General features: G+C 48.6%; 1 protein-coding gene across 1 annotated transcript; it reads right to left on the bottom strand.

The window, feature by feature from the left end:
• Nucleotides 1-6323: 6323 nt before the first annotated feature.
• On the bottom strand, nucleotides 6324-19578 carry LOC127689573 (solute carrier family 22 member 13). Its single transcript, XM_052189261.1, has 10 exons — nucleotides 19201-19578; nucleotides 9152-9255; nucleotides 8764-8918; nucleotides 8398-8566; nucleotides 8103-8223; nucleotides 7924-8018; nucleotides 7554-7768; nucleotides 7268-7376; nucleotides 6624-6839; nucleotides 6324-6417 (listed from the first exon to the last, which is right to left on the bottom strand). Exons 1-10 carry the CDS (start codon nucleotides 19576-19578, stop codon nucleotides 6324-6326), a joined length of 1656 nt encoding a protein of 551 aa, XP_052045221.1.
• Between the last annotated feature and the right edge of the window lie 1126 nt (nucleotides 19579-20704).

Genomic DNA, 20704 nt, shown 5'->3' with positions numbered 1-20704 from the left:
GCATTCCCAGCACTTTAGGGCTGGGAGGGAGATTAGGATGGGGACAGATAAGTCCCTGGGGTTCACTGGCCAGCCAGGCGGTCTGAATCGTGGAGCTTCAGGGTCAGTGAGAGACCCCGGCTCAAAAGATAAGGTGGAGCGTGACTGAAAAAGATAGCTGGTGTTGACCTCTGACTTCCACGTCACGAATGCACACACACACACACACACACACAGAGAGAGAGAGAGAGAGAGAGAGAGAGAGAGAGAGAATTCTTTGTTTAACTCTGTACCCCATTTTTAATAGGGTTATTTGGCTCTCTGGAGTCTACCTTCTTGCTTTTTGTATATCTTGGATATTAGCCCTCTGTCAGATGTAGGGTTGTTAAAGATCTTTTCCCAATTTGATGGTTGCCATTTTGTCCTTTTGACAGTGACCTTTGCCTTTCAGAAACTTTGTAATTTTATGAGGTCCCATTTGTCAATTCTTAATCTTAGAGCATAAACTATTGGTGTTCTGTTCAGGAAATTTTCCCCTGTGCCCATGTGCTCAAGGCTCTTCTCCAGTTTCTTTTTTATTAGTTTCAGTGTGTCTGGTTTTATGTGGAGGTCTTTGATCCACTTAGACTTGAGCTTAGTACAAGGAGATAAGAATGGATCAATTTGCATTCTTCTGCATGCTGACCTCCAGTTGAACCAGCACTATTTGTTGAGAAGGCTATCTTTTTTCCACTGGATGGTTGTAACTTCTTTGTCGAAGATCAAGTGACCATAGGTGTGTGGGGTTCATTTCTGGGTCTTCAATTCTATTCCATTGGTCCACTTGCCTGTTACTGTGCCAATACCATGCAGTTTTTATCACTATTGCTCTGTAGTAATGTTTGAGGTCTGGGATACTGATTCCCCCAGAAATTCTTTTACTATTAAGAATAGTTTTAGCGCTGGGCGGTGGTGGCTCACGCCTGTAATCCCAGCACTCTGGGAGGCAGAGGCAGGCGGATCTCTGAGTTCGAGGCCAGCCTGGTCTACAGAGTGAGTTCCAGGACAGCCAGGGCTACACAGAGAAACCCTGTCTTGAAAAAAACCAAATCCAAAAAAAAAAAAAAAAGAATAGTTTTAGCTCTCTTGGGTGTTTTGTTATTCCAGATGATTTGAGAATTGCTCTTTCTAATTCTATGAAGAATTGAGTTGGGATTTTGATGGGGATTGCATTGAATTTGTATATTGCTTTTGGGAAGATGGCCATTTTTACTATATTAATCCTGCCAATCCAAGAGCATGGAAGATTTTTCCATCTTCTGAGGTCTTCTTCGAATTCTTTCTTCAAAGACTTGAAGTTCCTGTCATACAGATCTTTCACTTGTTTGGTTAGAGTCACACCAAGATACTTTATATTGTTTGTGGCTATTGTGAAGGGTGTCATTTCCCTAATTCCTTTCTCAGCCTCTTTATCCTTTGAGTATAGGAAGGCTTCTGATTTGCTTGAGTTAATTTTATATCCAGCCACTTTGCTGAAGTTATTGAGATATGATTTTAAATCCAACTCTTGCTTTTCCAGTGTGTTGGGGTATCCGGGACTTGCTGTGATGGGAGAACTGGGTTCTGATGTTGCCAAGTAGCCTTGGTTTCTGTTGGTAGGGTTCTTGTGCTTGCCTTTCACCATCTGGTTATCTCTGGTGCTGGTTGGTCTTGCTGTCTCTGGCTGGAGTTTGTCCCTCCTGTGGTCCTGTAAGTCTGTCTCCATACTGCTGGGAGACCAACTCTCTTCTGTCAGGGTCTGTACACAGAAGGCTGTGGAGCCACCTGGCTCCCCTGTGCAAATGGCAGCTTGAAGATCTCTGTCCCAGCTGCTCCACTGATCATATGCCCTGTGTACTCCTAGCTACTCCCCTCCAGAGAGGAGGTGGAGATCTCACCTCCACGCTCAGCTCCCAGGTACAAATGGCGGCGGGAAGCGAGTTCCCCAGTCTTAAAAGCAGAGGCACTAAGGCTGAAGGCCTGAGCAAGAGGCACAGTGGGCACCCAGAAGTCGGTAAGGACAATGGTCAGGGTGAAGAGCATGCCTTGGCTTTGTGAGCTCCCAAATCTCTACCCTCCTCTCTAGGCATGAGAGAACACTAATGTTGGCTGAGATGGAAGTTGCACAATGCATGTCAGAGAAGTGCTTAGTGGAAAGAGCTTAAAGAGCTACTACTCATGCCAGGAGTCATGTTAATTATTACACTCACACATATCTATGCACACACTAACACACACACTCACTTGCACATACACATACATTCACACTCACAATAACACACACACACACACACAGGATGGGGCTAGGGAGCTGATTTAATGAGTAAAGCATTTACCACGTGAGCATGCGGGCCTGTGTTTGACTCTCCAGAACTGACTTTAGTATAGCCAGGGATGGTAGCTTACATCTGTGATCTACTGGTGTCACTGCAGCAAGAGAGGTGGAGATGGGAATCCCCAGACACTATTTTAGAATAATACCCAGTAAGAAGACTGTCTCAGGCAAGATGAAAGGCAAAGGACAAGTTCCAAGGCCACCTTCTGACCCCCAAGAGCCTCATATATACACACTATCCTTGAACACACAGAATTACATCATGGAAACGCGAAGCCCCCTAGAAGACCATTTCCGTCCCTTTTGCTGTATGAAGACATTAGGGTTTTTCAACTTGTGAGCTGAATACAGAGCTAACTCTCACCTTGGCCCTAGTTTATGAGGAGCAAAAGCCAGAAGATGGCAAGGACGGAGCAGTGAGGCAAGGCCCACAGAGGGGCCCCGAGCTCTTCCTGTTCCCAGTATGATGACCATCAGGCCCTGTCCCAGCCTCCTCTGGAGGCAAGAGGCCTGGGCTGACCAGGGCGAGCACAGTGGACCATTATTGGCTCACTAGGGAGCTCTGAGGGTTGTAGGTCCTCCAGAAGGAACTCAAGTCTTGCTGCCATGAAAACATGGAGGCAAATGCCACTCAGAGCCTTCACTGACCTGCCTGATGCCCAGGACCCTTGATCTAAGGAGACGGAGAACAGAGGCAGACAGGGAAGGAGGTGCAAGGACATGGGATGACCTCTAGGTCAATAGAGTTGCTAGTAGGCAGCCTGGAGAGCTGACCCTTTGCAGGCCCTACTTCTGAAGCAAGGGAAGGGAGGAAAGGAGGCATGCAGAATGCAGAAGGTGGATGGCCACGAGTGGAGAGGGAAAAGGAGTCCATGAGAGATGGGCTGCTAAGCATCCACTGGAGGTGGGTCCCTGGACTCTCAGAAAAGTGAAATTGTACAGTGTATGACTCTCTCTCGATATGGGGCACAGGGACAGCACAGGAGGGTGCCTGACCGTGCTCACTACTGTGGCTTTTCTAGTTGGACATGACCAAACAGCACAAGAATTAAAATGAGGTGCTCGTAACAGGGCTAGGACTATCCCGTCTCACTAGTAATTGGAAGGCCAGCTTCATCCTCTGATCTGAGAGATGGGAGAGACTGGGAGAAGCGTCAGCAGAGCTGAAGGTTCCAATGGAGCTAAGAATGCTGCTGTAGAATGTTTGAACTCCCTCCAGGGCATATAATGTACCTGGACCCACAGTGTCATGGTATGTGGAGGTGAGGTCGTGACCGGGATTAGATCATATCGAAATATGGCCATCAGGGCAGAACCTTCCAGATGGAATTAGACCTTATAGCAAGAAGGAGAGAGAAATTTCTCTCCATTTGCACACACCACGGGAGAGTACATGATGAACAAGAGAGTTGGCCTTCCATACCGAGAGGTATAGAGAATACCTAGAGATGCATATAGGTCTAGGAAGGCTCTTCACCAGAACCTGAGCACACTGGTGCCCTAACCGCAGGCTGTCCGCTCTCGTGGCTCCCCAAGCAGACTGAGTCCGGTGGGAAGAGTGGAGCAGGCTAATCAAAGTAGTAGCACGTTAGCAGACTTCAAATACGAACTGACCCCAAGAGTCTCATGGGTGAATATTGGATACTGAACTGGTGGCCCTGTTTTAGAAGGTTCTGGAAACTGTAGGATGTGAGACCTAGGTAAAGCAGATCACTGGAGGCATGCCTTGGAAAGCTGTGTGTGGTCCCCCATCCACTCCTTACTTTCTTCCCTAACCATCAAGAGGCGGAGAACTTGCCCTACCACTTGACCATAGCCCTGACAACCTGCTGAGGTGTGTGCTGAGCAGCTCCCAACAGAACCTTCTAAAACCTTGAGCAGAAGTCCTCTCCCTCCTTGAAGGTTGCTTTGTCAGGGCTGAAGGGATGATTCAGCAGTCAGGAGATGTTGCCCTTCCAAGGTACCTCAGTTCCATTTTGGTACCTACTTTGGGCAGCTTGCATATGCCTGTAACTCTAGCTCAGGGGATCTGAGGCCCTCTTCTGGCCTATGCAGGTACAGCATCCAAACACACAGTGTTCAACTTGTGCTGTTGGTCACCATTACACAGAAGTAACTGGAACAGATGCTGTAGTAATTGTCAACGGTCTGGATGAGATTTGCTCATCTTTTACTTACATGTCAGATGCTTCTGAAATTTAGGTAGGAGAGGATTTTCTCCCAAGGATGACAGTAACTGGAGTAGAAGGGGTGGCCATGAGCCACCTAGACAAATTGTCGAAGAATGGGGAACATGATCTGGAGGGGTAGAGGTGGGACACACACACACACACAGAGAGAGAAAGAGAGAGAGAGAGAGAGAGAGAGAGAGAGAGAGAGAGAGAGAGAGAGAGAGAGAGAGAGCACTTACCACAGATTTTGGTTGGTGAAGGGACATGATAGCTGAGAGGCAGAACTGAGGAGCAGAGGGACCTGTCACCCAGCTCCCCTGCTGTGAGAACTTTCACAACTGTGTACAGAGGCAGGGGACAGAATTCTTCCAAGAATGGCCAAGAACATGGGGTGTCGTCAGGCTTTGGTCAACAGTTCCAAGGACACAGGTTTATGCCTGTGAGAGGAACTGGATGAGATAAGGAACAGCAGGCCCTTGGGAGCCAGGTCAAAGAAGAGATATGGTAACCAGAGGAGTGTGGGAACATCTTAGGGCTTGGACACAAAAGCCAAGAATTCAAGATGTGCAGTATGGTGGTCTTAAGCTCAGAAGCCACCTGAGAACAGACCGCCAGACCTCTTTGCTTTTCCTAGGCAGAGTTTGAGGTTATACTGTACTCAATGAAATCACCCATTCTGTGCAAGTGTGTGGTCAGTGAGAACGTTGAGAATTAAGCCCCGGGCATCCCACATGCTGGGCAAAGCCACCCACTGTAAAATAGGAAAGCTAGGGCCCAGATCTGGAGGATCCCTGCCCCCAGTGCTTGAGATCTGAATGTCACACCAGCCCCAGCACTGAGTGGCAGGGCTCTGTGTTCTGGCTATTCTCTGTTCAGCAGCACCCTCTAGGGGACAGGTGTGGACTGGCATACACTCGCCACTACGTTCCCGGTGGAATCCCCTTCTATTGTGATCTACCATCTCTAATCCTGAGTGGAGATCAGGCCAGGGCAGCATTTCCTCTGGGCTCCCAGAAGTCTTAGCTTCTGAACTGCTGGTGAGCAACCACCAAAGATAACCTGATTACCAGAATACGCCACAGGCACAGAGAACCTCTAAAGCCATGAACGTGCCGGGGTAGCAGAGCCAGCTCTTCGCAGCCATCAAATGCTGACTGCTGACAAGCCGGGGCATGCTGGGAAACAGCAAGCAACAGCACCTAAGTGAAAGGAACACACACACACACACACACACACACACACACTCTTCCTCACACGCTTGGAAAGCAGAGCACAGTGGGGACAGGAAGAGCTGACCAGGCTCCTCCCATTGCCGGTCTCACACCGGTGAGAGACAAACTGGCACAAACTGGAGACAGGTGGGGAGAAAGGCTCTTCAAAGGACAATGTGGTATAAAAGCCTTCCTTCTTCACCGACTCCCACAATTGCCCTGGCTGGTACCCTGCTGTTGAGTTTGGAGGTGATTTTGCTTGGGAGGAGGTGGTCATGGTTTGGTTTTTGTCTTTATGGGGATGGAGTATTCCAGACGTGGGTACCAGTGAGGCCATAATCCCAGAGAGAGAGAGAGAGAGAGAGTCAGAGAAGACCAAGAACCATCCAAGGCCTGGCCCGGTCATGGTGCTGGGATGTGGTTTATGTACAAGGGGTGTGGAAGAAGAGAGGTACTGTCCCTGTCCTTGGTGTTTCCGCCAGGTTCTGAAGTGTGGAGCAGGGACAAGGAACACGGCTGGTCTGATCCTGTGCGCAATGGACGCCATTCAAACAAGAACACAGCGTGAGCCACCCTCTGCTTTGATAGGCTGGACCTTAGTGAACACAGTCAGAAGTAGGAACTGCTCACAACAGCCATCCTCAGGCTGGAAGTCCTTTCTGAAGCCTCCATGTCTTTTGTTTGGGGTGCTGTTTTGTGGGACCTGCAGGGCACAAAAGACAGTCAGCGGCTACCCAACACACTGCATATGATGGTTCTCTTAATGTTTCCTGCTTAAAGATGGGGAAATGTGCTCTAAAGCCAGTCAGATATCTGTGGTGCCAAGGGGCGCCACGATTCCCAGTAGCAGATAGAGTGAAGGGAGCGGGAGGCCAGGGCCTGGGGAGAGGCCAGCAAGTCTGAGCTCACCGTGGGGGGCACCCCTGCTCCAGGTCCTGGAGGGTGTCCTTCAGGGTCTGGCCCCGGGTCTCAGGCAGCAGAGCACACAGTAGGCCTGTCCCAACGGGGAGGCTGCCAAAGATGAGCATGGGCAGCACCTGGTGGAACTGCTCCAGCAGCATCACAAGGGGGGTGAGGATGCCACCGACCCTGGAGAAGATGCTCACCAACCCCATGCCTGTTTGCCTGGGGAAAGAGCACAGGCTGAGGCTCTGCCCACTGTTGGAGGCTGCACTCTCTCCACAGCTGTGAGGACCCAGGTCTCAGCCACCTTTGGTCTGGCCATGGGGCAAGCTTCCTGGACCAGCCAGCCCCCTCAATCTTCCCTCTGTCACTCAAGAGACCCAAACTCCCTTTCCCTTCAGAGTGCTCCTCTCCTGGGAGCACACCTTTCTCTCCTCTCAGCTCTTCCTTCTGTCCCACATTCTGGCCCTGACATGACCAGGGCCTGCCTATGTCCACACATGCCTTGGAGAATGGCACTAGACTTCCTAGGCCCCAGAGGCAGTTCACTGGCTGGCTGTGGGCCGATGACAGAGGGACAGAAGAACAGAGGAACTGGGTGGCATTAGATCCCCGGGGCAAAGGACCAAAAGTCACCCAGCAGCTCTTACCTGATGATGGTGGGGAAGAGCTCAGCAGTGTACACATAGGAAATGCTGAAGGCAGCAGATGCGGCAAACTTCCCCACTACCGCCAGCACAGTGACCACCGTGGGAAGATCTGGAGGAAGTGCAGGACAGCCACACAGAGAGGACGCCCATCACCTGAGGCTGCACACCTCCCTGTCTATTCAAGTGATACCCGCGATACCTGCACCCTGGGGAAGCCCTACATCCTGAAGGGAGATGGGGCAATGGCTCTAGCCATGCAGGGAGGAGAAGGGAAACAGCCTGGTACCTCCTGGGATGAAGATGATGGTGATACACATTGTGCCAGCCAGAGTCAGAGCACAGAGCTGGCTCCACTTGCGACCCAGCTTCTCCATCATGGGGATGCTGAGAAAGCGGGCAGGCACTTCCACTGCTCCAAATATTAGCTGTGTCAGGTAGATATCCAGGCCAAAGTCCCCCACTTGGAAGCTGAGGCCATAATACACCAGGCTGTCCATAAACCTACAAAGTACCCAAGCATCCCTCAGACCCCGAGACATGGGAGGAAAAACCATCTCAGCCAGAGCCTCTGTTTAACCCTCCAGTGACACACAGCAGAGGAACGAGGTGACCCTCTGGGTCTGTCCTAACCGAGGGACAAATCCCTGGACACTTACCAGACGGCTATGAGAATCAGAGTCACCTTCCTGAGGTGAGGGTGTCTGAAAAGATCCAGGGCATTCCCCGAGGGGCCTGTCTTCTCAGGGACCAGCTACAAGAAGGGCAGAGTGAGGGGCCGGGACACAGGCATGGAGACTGGCTGGAGTCGGGGTGGCCTTCACCTGCTTACGGGTACCTGGTTCAGGAGCTCCGGGGCAAGTGGCCTGCCGTTCACCAAGGCTGCCTTCTGGACCAACTGTTTGGCCTCCTCTATCCTTCCTTGGGACAGGAGCCACCGTGGAGATTCTGGGAGAGCCCTGTCAACCATACATGGCCGTGAGGCTGGGGTCTTGAGCTCTGTTCAGCCACCCAGAATTCCAGGGCACACTGCTCCCCAACCCCCAAGCTCCACAGGCTCCCTCTTCTGGGCCCTGCATCCTGCCACAGTGCTCCCAACTAGGGTGGCCTGTCACTGGCAAGGGTCCCCTCACCAGTAATAGAAGAGGAGCAGGAAGACAGGTGCAGTGCCTATTATTTGAAGGAGTCTCCAGTTGCGGACGCCATAGGCCAGTCCTGCTAACACCATCAGCCCAAGGGCAATGTGACTCTGGGCCAGGACCATGGCTCGTGTTCTCCAGGACGGCCCCACCCACTCTGAAACTGTGAAAACAAAGGCTGAGGCTGGGTGGAATCTCCTTACTCCCCTTTGGTGGTTTCCCAAATATCAGAGGTGTGATGGGTCCCAGCACAGAGGATTTTCCTAGGACCTTTTTCAGTGCCATTGCCCAATACCATTCCCACATGTAATTTCAGGGCTCTGGCTCTGAGGGAGAAGGCTCCTGAGCCCAAATACTCACGCAGGACATTGGTGCTGAGTAAAAATCCAGCGTTTGCAGTAGCCAAGGCAAAGCGCAGGGCCATGTAGAGCTCGAATCTGGGCACGAAGGCTGTGGCCATACCTGAGATCCCTGACAGAAGCAGCTGCATTAGGAGCGAGGGTCTGCGGCCAATCCTGAGGTAACAGGGATAGGATTTGAAATGAAGAAGCCTTCCCAAGACCGAATCAAGAAAGCCCCCAGGCAAGCCTACTCTGGCCCTCTGTCAGAGTGGGGAGATGGGGTTTTCCCTGGGATCCCATCTGAAAGTAGACAATAGGACTTATCTCGATGGCCACTGATATGGCTCCAGGGGGATAACTGAGCCAGCCCCAGAAGCCTAAAAGCATGCTGGTCCAGCAGCACATACCAGTCACAGACAGGCCCAAAGACCAGGGCCCCAATGAGGAGTCCAACCATGAATACTGACTGGGAGGTCCTCTTCAGGTTCTTCCGATCACACACCAGGTCAAACTGAGGAAGAAACATACTCATGTTAAGAGCAGATGCAGTGCCCGGGTCAACTTTGCTGTCTTGGGCCCCCAGCTTCACTGCACACCAAGGCACCTCCCAGCAAAACAGCTGGTACGTGGTAGTTAAAATCAGAACAGAAAGGGCTGGAGAGATGGCTCCGCGGTTAAGAGCACTGACTGCTGCTCTTCCAGAGGTCCTGAATTTGATTCCCAGCAACCACATGGTGGCTCACAATCACCTGTAATAGGATCCAATGCCCTCTTCTGGTGTGTCTGAAGACAGCCACATATATAAAATAAAATAAAACAAAAATCTACACAGAAATACAGCAACCTTTGAATTCTATCCAATATCACAACTTGCCTAAAAATTCCAACAACGTTCAATTTACACTGTGTCTTGTCCTTTGCTTCAATGAAAACCCCAAATGAGGGCAGCCGCAGTGTCAGGAGACCAGGGTGCTTGTGCAGCCCCTGCACCACAGACAGCCTGTCAGTGTGTTTCATTCTAAAGAACTAAGTAGGATATTTTTCTATTTTTCTGTTGCCATGATAAAAACAATGACTAAAAGCGGGCAGGGTTTATCTGGTTCACACTGCCAAGGGAAGCTGGAGCAGGAGTCCAGGCTGGAGCAGAGGCAGGAACCCTGGAGGGTGGCTTACTCTCGCTGGCTCATGCTTAATCCAAGACTACCATCCCGGAATGGGCCCACCCACCGTGGGCCAGGCCCTCCCCTATCAATCACCAGTCAAGACAATCTCCTACAGATACAGCCTCAGATTAATCTGATTTTGGAAATTTCTCGCCTGTGGTTCCCTCTTCCCGTTGACTCTAGGTTATGTCAAGTTGACAATAAACTAGCCAGTACAGTGTGTATTGAATTCTTCGTTTGTGTGTTTTTAGGCAGGGTGCCTAGTAGCCCAAGCTATACTCAAACTCACTTTATAGGCAGGATGACCTTGAACAACCCATCCTCCTGCCTCTGTCTCCTGAGCGCTGGGTTTATAGGCATCATCTGTCATGATGCCTAGCTCTGGGTATTAATGCTTAAAACAACTACCTCTTGGTGCCAGAATACCTACCATTAAACTATTTGGACTTAATTACTTAATACACAGAATTGCTGAATATTTTTTCTGGCATAGAGACTACCATGTAAAAGTATTGACACAGTAAGAATGTAACATTTGGAAACTTCTGACCACTCTCATAGCTGCTTCCTAACGAACAGCCTGTTTCCTATGTAAGCCACTCGGGCCTTGCCAAGTTTTCACAGATGGCTGCCCAGTTACCTTCCAATGCCCCCAGTTTGATCAGAATTCTAAAGAGTGCTGACTTGTCCCTTTTGGTCGGGACAGATGTATATGCACACAAGGAGTGGGAAGAGGAATATAGATTCCCTGGGAAAAGTGTCAGCTTACCTAGGGACAGGCTGACCACACCAGGAATACTGGCTGGTTTTGTGTGTCAACTTAACACAGGCTGGAGTTATCACAGAGAAAGGAGCTTTGGTTAGGGAAGGGCCTCCATGAGATCCAGCTGTAAGGCATTTTCTTAATTAGTGATCAAGGGGGAGGGCCCCTTGTGGGTGGTGCCATCCCTGGGCTGGTAGTCCTGGGTTCTATAGGAAAGCAGTCTGAGCAAGCCAGGGGAAGCTAGCCAGTACGTAACATCCCTCCATGGCCTCTGCATCAGCTCCTGCTTCCTGACCTGCTTGAATTCCTGTCCTGACTTCCTTTGGTGATGAATGACAATGTGGAAGTGTAAGCTGAATAAACCCTTTCCTCCACAACTTGCTTCTTGGTCGTGATGCTTTGTGCAGGAATAGACACCCTGACTAGGACACTAGGAGTACCAAGCAGAGAAGCATATGTACCACATATCCAAGTCTACTACACACACACTGGTCCCCAGCCTGCCAGGCTGTGGCCCCAAGTGGAAATTCTGTGCCCTAGTGTAGATCAGCCCCTTCAGGGATGCTTAGGTGGGAACCTGCCCTGTGAAGACACTCCCAGTGTTACAGCTATACATTGTGTGCCAGCAAAGAGTGGGTTCCTACCAAAGCCTTCATGTGAGGGACTGGGATAGAGTTTTATACCACCATGCCTGGCTAGTTTCCCCCTGTATTTAGATTCACAAGTGTTGGATTTGTAGACAATAATGTGTCAGGATGACAAAAGGTGAGAAATGCCTGCTAGGTGTTTCTTGAGCCAATCAAGTTGACAATCAAAATTAACTATCCATGAGGCTGAAAGACGCCGGCATGAGCTGTCCTTTGCCTTTTCATAGTCAATACTCAAATCTGACCAAAAGCACTCTGGCTGGTTGGAAACCCTTGGTTTAAAGTCAGTTGGCAGTAGATGGAGGTGAGACGTGTTTGTTGATGTACGCATGAAATTAAACCAAGTGAAGGCTAAGAGAATGTTTCCTGAGATGAGTTAATGGATAAATGAACTAAAACTTACACCTACCCACTTGATTAGATATTTCTTAGCAAGAAATTAACCAATCTGGGAGTTGCCACACTCACACTTCTCAAGGACAACAGTTCCTTCCGAAGGACTTGCAGGACGTGAGGGATGGTGAACTAACTGCCTCTGAATGAAGCGAGGCAAGACAGGAAACTTAACTGTTGTGCTTCCCTGTTCTGTGCAGCTTGGGTTGTCTCTATAGAGAATTGCTTCAAAGTAAGATATCGCTCACAATGAATGCAAACAGATGGGGACATCCTGCAGCCAGGCTCCACAGTCAGAGCTGAATGGCTCTGTGTGACCTTGAGCCTGTTAGCCAATTTGCCTGTGTCTTGGTCTCCACTCATGCAAAAATGGAAATAAAGTGGACTAGGATGTGACCTGATATGATCAGGTTATCTATAACTCTTCTAGACCAGCAGCTGCTACACAGATGCTCCCAGTCTAGGTTAGCTGGGATAACTGTGTGCTGAACCTGTGGCCACAGAGCTTGTGTGTGTGTGTGTGTGTGTGTGTGAGTGAGTGCACACATGTGCAGAGCTTTGCAGACACAAATGCCAAGTCATAGGCTCTTCTAAGACTGGTGGCCCTGGTCCATAGACCATTGCCACCTCCCCTTACTCTATAACCCTTGCAGCTTAAGTCCTGATGAATGCTTACTGCATTGTTCGGAAGCAGTGCCCGAGACTTGCAGGGCCCCCAGTGTGCTCAGTCTCAGGTGCAGATGTCATATGGCAGACAGCAAAGGATGGAAGGTTCGAACCTGGCACACGAGTCATCACCCTCTTTGGCTTTTACCAAATGGATTTGGCACAGTGGCTGGTTCTGCCCAAGTCCCACTGTAGTGGCCTACAGAATGCCACGCGCATTCTTAAAAGCACATCCCATGATCTATCTCTCTCCCCCCATTCCCTAACCTTCAGTGCCCCTCTCAGGTTTCTAGGAGGCTTCATTTCCTTGGCATTGCACCTAGGATATTTCCCAGATGCTTTCATGCCAGCACCCCTCAAACTATGCTAGGCACTTCACGCCTCCAGAGCCTTAAGAAATGCTGTTCTCTGCACTTTTCCTTCCATCCTGTTCAAATGTCTTTGTTCCCTGGACACTGCTGTGGTTCACTGACAGTGGATCCATCTTGATTCACCGCCCTACATGGACAGGAAGGCCAGGCAGGCCAGACATGTTTCCATCTTAGTGAAGTTAGGTATGCAGGTACTTCAAGCAGGGGAAATGTCTTCAAGAGCACAATCTATCATAAAATATGTTCTCTTCAAATCAGTGTGCTTTGTGTTTCCATCTTAATATGAAGTCGCAGGTTATAGAAAGGAAAGGTCTATTCAAGAAGAGGACCTGGAGTTGGTGTGCAGAGTCCTCCATTGTGTCGTCCAAGAGACAGAAATCAGGATTACAGTATGGATCAAGACACAAAATCCCAAAGGTGACACAGGTGTACATTGCCAGGGGAGCCTGAGGTAGGAGGTAGCATGTAAGGGGAGACAGGACAGATTGCAGACTGCTGGTGTCAGTTCTTGGGTTATACAGTCCATCATCGAAGGAAGGCAAGTCAGGGCAGAAGGAGAAGCAGGAAAGGAGCAATGCTGCATTTGGACTCCCTGGGCCCAGGTTCTCAGCTACGTTTCTCATATGGCTCAGGTCTGTCTGCCTACAGGTGGCATTCTGCACAACGCGCTGGGCCATTTTATATCAATTAGCAAGAAAAAGTGTCCCCACAGACATGTCTACATGCCAATGTGACTCGGACAGTCCCTCAGTTGAGAATCCCTACTTCCAGGTGACTCTCATTTGTTGATAGCAAAATAGCAAGGGCTTCACCCTTGTCAAGTCAATAAGCAGATACATCGCCTACTACACGGTAACTTTCCTCTCTTGTTTATCCCCAAGATCTTACATCAATAATGTAAAATACACTACAACATTAAAACCCCCCACAGTCTTTAGTAAAATTTTCAGAGTTTTAAAATGTCAATGTCTCTTCAAAAATCTAAATTCTCTGAACTACGGGTTCCTGTCAAATTAACCAACAGCAACAACAAAAACAAGTTATGTATGTCTTTCCTTCCCAAACAGAAGACTAGGAATAATCAGATAAAGCCTAAGTCCAACAGCGTGCAGAACTCAATCCAGCGTCTGTAACACACCATGGGCTTGGGAAGCCCCACCTCACTGGCTCCACTATCCAAAGCATACACAGCTAAGCTCATAGGCTCAGGATGACTCCCCATCCCTTCCCCCCCATCCCATCAGGATGGACCCACCCAGCCAGCCACATATGCTGCTGTCCTTGATGGTTATCCAATCCTCCTGGAATTGTCAGTATTCTGAGGGGTCCTCTGGAACTGAGGCTGTTCCCTTCACCAGTGACTTCTTTTGGTTTTTCTGCCAGGACTCCAAATGTACCTCACGGAGCAGTGTTAGTTTCTTTCCATGACTCCTTCAATCCCAGGGTCTCTACTGCACCTGAGGCTGACCTCTGAACTCTCTTCAGGGACTCTAATGCTGCCTCATGAGCTCCTTAGCCTTGAACCTCTCATGCCTTCAAAGTCAGAAGTCATGGGAGACTCCTTACATAATGCCGAGTTCAGCTACCAGCTTGAGATGAAGCCATTCCCCAGTAACCCCCAGACCCTAGCTTCTGTTTACTGACTCTAAGGAAACACTTTACAAAATATTTCACCTCGATGGTGATGGTCTCTATTAATCATAGATGCTTTCAGTCCCAGATGACCATCATCCATTATCCCAGCAAAGCAAAGGTTTTATTTCTGAACATTATATGATTAATCCAATGCCAATAGTTGTTGCTCTCCTCGGAAACCTCCCAAGCCACACGTCCAGGATCTGTATTTCTCTTGGTATCTGAGATGCTACAGATGAGCACCTGACTGCTTTTCACTCAACGTTCCAATGTCTTCCACAAGCCCCAACAAAGCATGCTTCTGTTCAGCACAACACTATCCTGGTACCAATTCTGATTTTCTGTGACCATAAACACCTTGTGGAGGAAATGGTTAATTTGGCTTACAGATTATGGTCCATAATCAAGGACATCCAATATCCAATGCAGGCATCTTTTTGTTGTTGTTGTTTTTTTTTTAAAGATTTATTTATTTATTATATATAAGTACACCATAGCTGTCTTCAGACACACCAGAACAGGGGTCAGATCTCATTACGGATGGTTGTAAGCCACCATGTGGTTGCTGGGGTTTGAACTCAGGACCTTCGGGAGAGCAGTCAGTGTTCTTAACCGCTGAGCCATCTCACCAGCCCTGTTGTTTGTTTTTTGTTTTTTGTTTTTTTTCGAGACAGGGTTTTTCTGTGTAGCCCTGACTGTCCCAGAACTCACTCTGTAGACCAGGCTGGCCTTGAACTCAGAAACCCGCCTGCCTCTGCCTCCCAGAGTGCTGGGATTACAGGCATGTGCCACCACTGCCCGGCCAACGCAGGCATCTAAAAGCAAGAACCGAAGCAGAAACTGTGGAGAAATGGTGCTGATTTGCTTGCTCCCAGGATACCTTTCTTATAAAGCTGAAGCCAATTGGCCTAGGAAGGGTTTTTTACACAGAGGCCTGGGCCCTCTCAAGTAAATAGGCAACCAAAAAAAAAAATGCCTTGTAGACATGTCACCAGGCTGGCCTGATAGGGCCAATTTCTCAGTAAAGGGTTACTATTTCCAAGTGACAAGACATGGACCTTTAAACAAGTTGTCTTGAGCATGGCACCACTGTCTCCTAACATACAAGTCTCCATATGAGAACATGCTATTTATTTTTTCTCATTTACTTTGTGCGTGTGCCTGCACATGTGTGCACATATGCATGTGCATGCCATAACATGTATACAGAGGCCAGAGGACTAGTTACTGGAGTCCAATCTCGTTGTCTGTCATGCGGGTTCCAGGAATCAGACTCAAGTCATCACGCTTGGCAGCAGTGCCTTTCCCTGCTGAGCTGTCTTGAGTGCTGATGGTTTTTGACATGCCTGCAACCATGGATTGCTAAAGAGTCTTAGGATCTTTCACTTTTTGATACTCTAGACAAGAGGGATTGTGGTGTCTGGGTACCCACAGACAGGCATATTTCAATGATCTCTTTGTGCTCATCCAAAACTGTAAAAGAAATGGGGGTGTGCCTCTGTCAAACTGTTTTCTTGTTTGTGAGGACCCAGATGATCTTAGGGATGACCCCTGTGGCTGAGAAGTGTGTCAGGAAGACACAGAAGGCCATCACATCAGAGATTCTCCAAAAGCTGGCCCTTGCCCAAATAGTGTTACGCCCACGGAGACTGGAGACTATTCTGAGGCCCCACGCGTGTGAAAAGGCCCCACGCATATATCTGCCCTGGAACCTCCAGGGCAAATGAAGAGTTTCTGGTGGGTGTTGTCATTTAAGGATGCGTTCCATTTAGGCTGCGCCTTTTTTGTCTGCCCATGAGCAGATCCAGTGCTTTATGGATTTGTTGGAGTAATTACTCCCTCCCTGCTCCTCTTGCCCAAGTTCTGTGTGGCTACCTTTTAAGGAGATCAAACCACTATTTGCTGTTGGAGAACAAAGTTAACGTCTAACTTCTTTTACTGATAAATGAAAAGGATTGAACTTTTTCAAACGCCAAATGTGAGCTGGCAAGATAGCTCAAGGGGTAACAACGCTAGCCACCAAACTTGAAGACCTGAGTTCAGTCATCAGGACTCACACAGTAGAAGGATAGGCCTGGCTTCTTCAAGCTGTTATCTGACCATACACATGCTGTGACTACCCCCAACACACAAGTACACACACACACACACACACTCACATCTCAGCACCCTCATGTCAGTTCAAAACTACCTGTAACTCCAGCTCCAGAGAGACTTGGACGCCCTCTTTCTGGCCTCTACAGGTACCAGGCATGCAAGTAGGCAAAACACCCATACACATAAAATAATAACCGTTTCAAAACAAAAATGTACCAAACTGATTGAGCTCATAATCTCAGTGATTGTCCCCTTAAACCAAGGCTTTTTCTCTGTCAGTTTTTAAATATACACATTATAATTATGAGGATTAAATGGACAAACAAAAAGAGGTCCCAGCTCCTTGCAGACTTCCCATCAGTCTTGGTGCCCATGACTCTCCCTTCTCTGGGGCTTCTAACCATGTACCTGCTCCCTGTGGCCAGGCTTTCTTCTGATCTTGTCTGCAAAGAACTCCTGATTCTCTGTCAACATTCTGGGGAGCTTTCTAGTGCCACCAGCAACAACCACTACCTCTTCAAGAAAGTAGAAGAAGCAACTGTTAGGCCTCAGAGTCCACTCACCCTGTATTTCTGTACCAAGGACCTATATCTTCCATGACCATTGGGTTCTCAGAAGATGGGAAGATGGAATGGGACACCGCTCTCCTTTGACTGTGCCCACACCATCTGAGCTGGATGAAATTACATAATAGAGCAGCACATGCTGCGGGCTGGGCTTATAGAGTAGGCTCAGAGCAATCTAGAAGGTTCAATGGACCTTAAAGATACTATTGTTTGGCCAGGTGGGCAGAGCAATTCAATTTAATTATAAGTGTGCTCCAAACACCAGAGGGATAGTCAGAGCCAGAAGGTGAAGCCACAGGGTGATGTGGTTCAACCCCTTAAGGGGTCAAATGAACCCCTAAACCTGTGGGGTTCAACCCCTTAAGGGGTCAAATAATCCTCTCACAGGGGTTGCAGTACAGATATTTACATTGCAATTCAAAACAGCGACAAGGCCACAGTTATGAAATATCAATGAATACAACTTTATAGTTGGGAGTCACCATAACGTGAGGAACTCTATTAAAGGGTCGCAGCATCAGGAAATTTGATCACTACTGGTCTAGATTCTTTTAGGCCAGGTAGGAATCCTGTGATCAGGCTAATAGATTCAGTGATGAGAAGTATCCTTAAGCAGTCTAGTTCCACAGGGTGAGGGGCAGGGCGGAGCGTCCCAGGCAGGACACGCCCTCAGACTTGGAAGGACTATAGTCCCATCCAAAAAAGTAAATGTTTCACGTTAGTTAAAACACTGTCTCCAAAGCCATCTAAAAATGAATGCTTTTTTTTTAAATAATGTGGCGGCGGGGGGGGGGGGGGAGGAGAGTGAATGTTTAATCTGTGGGACTGAGATCTTCAACCAGAACCATGTTGAGAATGTGGAGATGGAACTCCCTCCAGAGCCCACTCCCCAGGTCTCTGGACTCTCCAGATGTGCTCCTCTGCTGACAAGGAAGGCAGGGCAGGACAGCTGGGATCCAGCAGCGTAGCCTTGGTTCCAGGACAAGCTTCCTATACTTCCTGGGCTAAGACATCTCCTCCAACTATGCCTCAGCCCGATGTAGGATGCTTTCTGAGGGCCCCTGGGACGTGAAGGTTGCAGAGAGAGAAATATATCTATCTGCTTTAATTTCTAAGAGAATAGAGCTACTAGAAGCACATGATATCCACAAAAGAATCGTGGGGTCTGAAGTATTCTCCAGAATCCTAGAAGCCAGTGGAAAGAGACCTAGACAGGGCTGGGAAGCAGAGAGCTACGTGGGATGCGCAGGGTGGCAGAAGGGCAGATGCGAATGGAGGGGACGTTAGACAGGAGGAGACTATGGCATCTTACGAGTCTTTGGAATAGGTTAATGTATAGTCAGGAAGACTTGCAGGAAAAGGAAGACTCTGGAAGACAAAGGTAGTGGGGAGTTATGGGTAAGTGGGGGGCAGAAATAAAGGAAAGTGGCTGGCCATAGGGCATAGACGTTTTACATTTTAGGTCTGGAGCCTAAATGAGTACCTGACCTACAGAGCCATCTCCAACTTCTCTTGCCAATTTTTACTCATGTATTATTTTCAAGAGCATTAAACAAATAGCAACAAGAGAAAGAGGTTATGAACTATTGTACACTTGCCATCTGGTCTCTGTGGCCCATGCCCCTTCTACAATACCCCAGAGGTGGACTCAGCTCCCAGACAGACTGTCTGCTGCCTGCAGCCAGGCTTCCTTTTATTCTCCTTCTCTGTAAAGGTTTTTTCTTCTCTGTCAACAGTTTATGGGTATCTTGGTTCCACTAGGTCCACAAATAGACAGATGAAAAAGAAACATTGATGGATCACGAGCAAAGCAGACATAGAAAATGAAGATGAGAGACATGCCAACAGAGGACAAAGAGAAGCACAGGATGGCCAGAAAAGGGGGGCATAGGCAATAGGTAGCTATATGCAAGCATACAAGCAACAGGTAGTTATATACAAGCACACAGGCAATAGCTAGCTATATACAAGCACACAGACAATAGGTAGCTATATACAAGCACACAGACAATAGGTAGCTATATACAAGCACACAGACAATAGGTAGCTATATACAAGCATACAGGCAGAACAACAGAGGGTGATCAAAGGCACAAGGTCAGACAGAGGAAATGACACACCACACAAGTGGGTATCAGACAACTGGCCATCCTACCTCGTTCTTGAGGGACTGAGGCCGGTTCTCAGGATAGTCCCAGCCTGCGTCGCAGGCCTGTGTCTCATTGAAGCGGTGGCTCAGGATGTCTTCCAGGCTGGCACCTTCAGGAGGTGGCTGGAACATGAGGCAGGACTCAGGTCTGCCTGCTGTGTCGTTGGGTATGCTTACAGCCAGCTGCTCAGCGGCACTCAGGTTGAAAGTGTGGTTCTTAACCCAGGACACTGAACAGTGGTGAGCCTCATCGAGGACCATGAAGACCTGGCTAAAGATGAAGAATGCAGACAGGAAATTGGGGATGCCCATCAGGATGGTCACCCGCACCTGGAAGCGACCGAAGTCACCCACTTCAGCCATGACCTGTGCAAACTGAGCCATGTCTGCTTCTCACTCCTTAAACTAGGAACACCACGCAGGTCTGAAACCTGGCTTTGGGACACTTGCTGCTGTGGGTTGTGGTGACAGTACATTAATGTTTAATCTAGCCTTGCTAAGCTGTCTATCAAATCTCTTCTACTAACTGTAATCAAACTGTACTATAGTTTGACATTGGAATGCACCCCCACAAAGGTCTCATGTGTTGAAGACTGGGTGTCCACCTATTGAGAGGCAGTGAAACCTGGAGGAAGTGGAGCCTATCTGGAGGGAGTGGGTGATTAAAGGCATGCCTTTGGAGGAGCTATTGCAGCCCCCTCTCTATCCCGTGCTCCCAGAACACCAGGAGGGTGGCAATCTTGCTACAGATACTTCTGTCTTACTGCCCAGTCTCACTACAAGACTACACAAAGAAAATCAAATCGAAACAAAACAAACAAAACAGAACCTAGTGACTTGACCTGAACCAAAATAAATCTTTTTCCCTTTAACTTCTTGTTGTCAAGTATGGTTTCACAGCACAGGACACTTACTAGCACCAAAAACTGTCATTAAGAACCAGATTGAATGTAAGTGTTCTTTGTAAAATCAGTTGGATGGTGTTTTGCTGGAGAAAATGTATGAAAGTGGATACATGTGTGAAAGGCTCAGGCAGACGTGTGATGAAACATTTGACTAAAGCAGACACAGGAGAAAAGATGTTCTGCTAAAGCAAGCACATAAAAGGACACTTGATGAAGGATTCTTTGCTAACAAGATGCATGTATTTATTAGCTTGCCTTGCATTGTGTAGCTGAGCTGCATTTGTCAGGACTCCATAGAGAGAAATGTACCAAAAAACTTCTGGTGGTGTACTGCAGTTCCATGCCTCATCCGAGGACTTGGGCTAACTGGATGCATGTACTGAGGCAAGACCTGTGCTGAGGCAAAGCATGTGGAGGACACGTGAAGTTTGGAGGGTGTAAATATGACTCCGTGGAGTGACGGAGACAGAACTTGGCTTGCTGGTACAGCTAGCTGTGCAACACTTGTGGGTCTCAATTCTTTTCTGATCTTTCCTTTTCTGAGAGAGGTACTGCTAAGAACTTCTCCTGGGGTCCCTCTGGGTCCCTCCTGCTCACTTGAACCA

This window comes from Apodemus sylvaticus, chromosome 7 (genome assembly GCF_947179515.1).
Source record: "Apodemus sylvaticus chromosome 7, mApoSyl1.1, whole genome shotgun sequence".
Lineage (NCBI taxonomy): Eukaryota > Metazoa > Chordata > Mammalia > Rodentia > Muridae > Apodemus > Apodemus sylvaticus.
The sequence above is the reverse complement of the archived record's forward strand: the minus strand, read 5'-3'. Positions and strand labels throughout refer to the sequence as shown.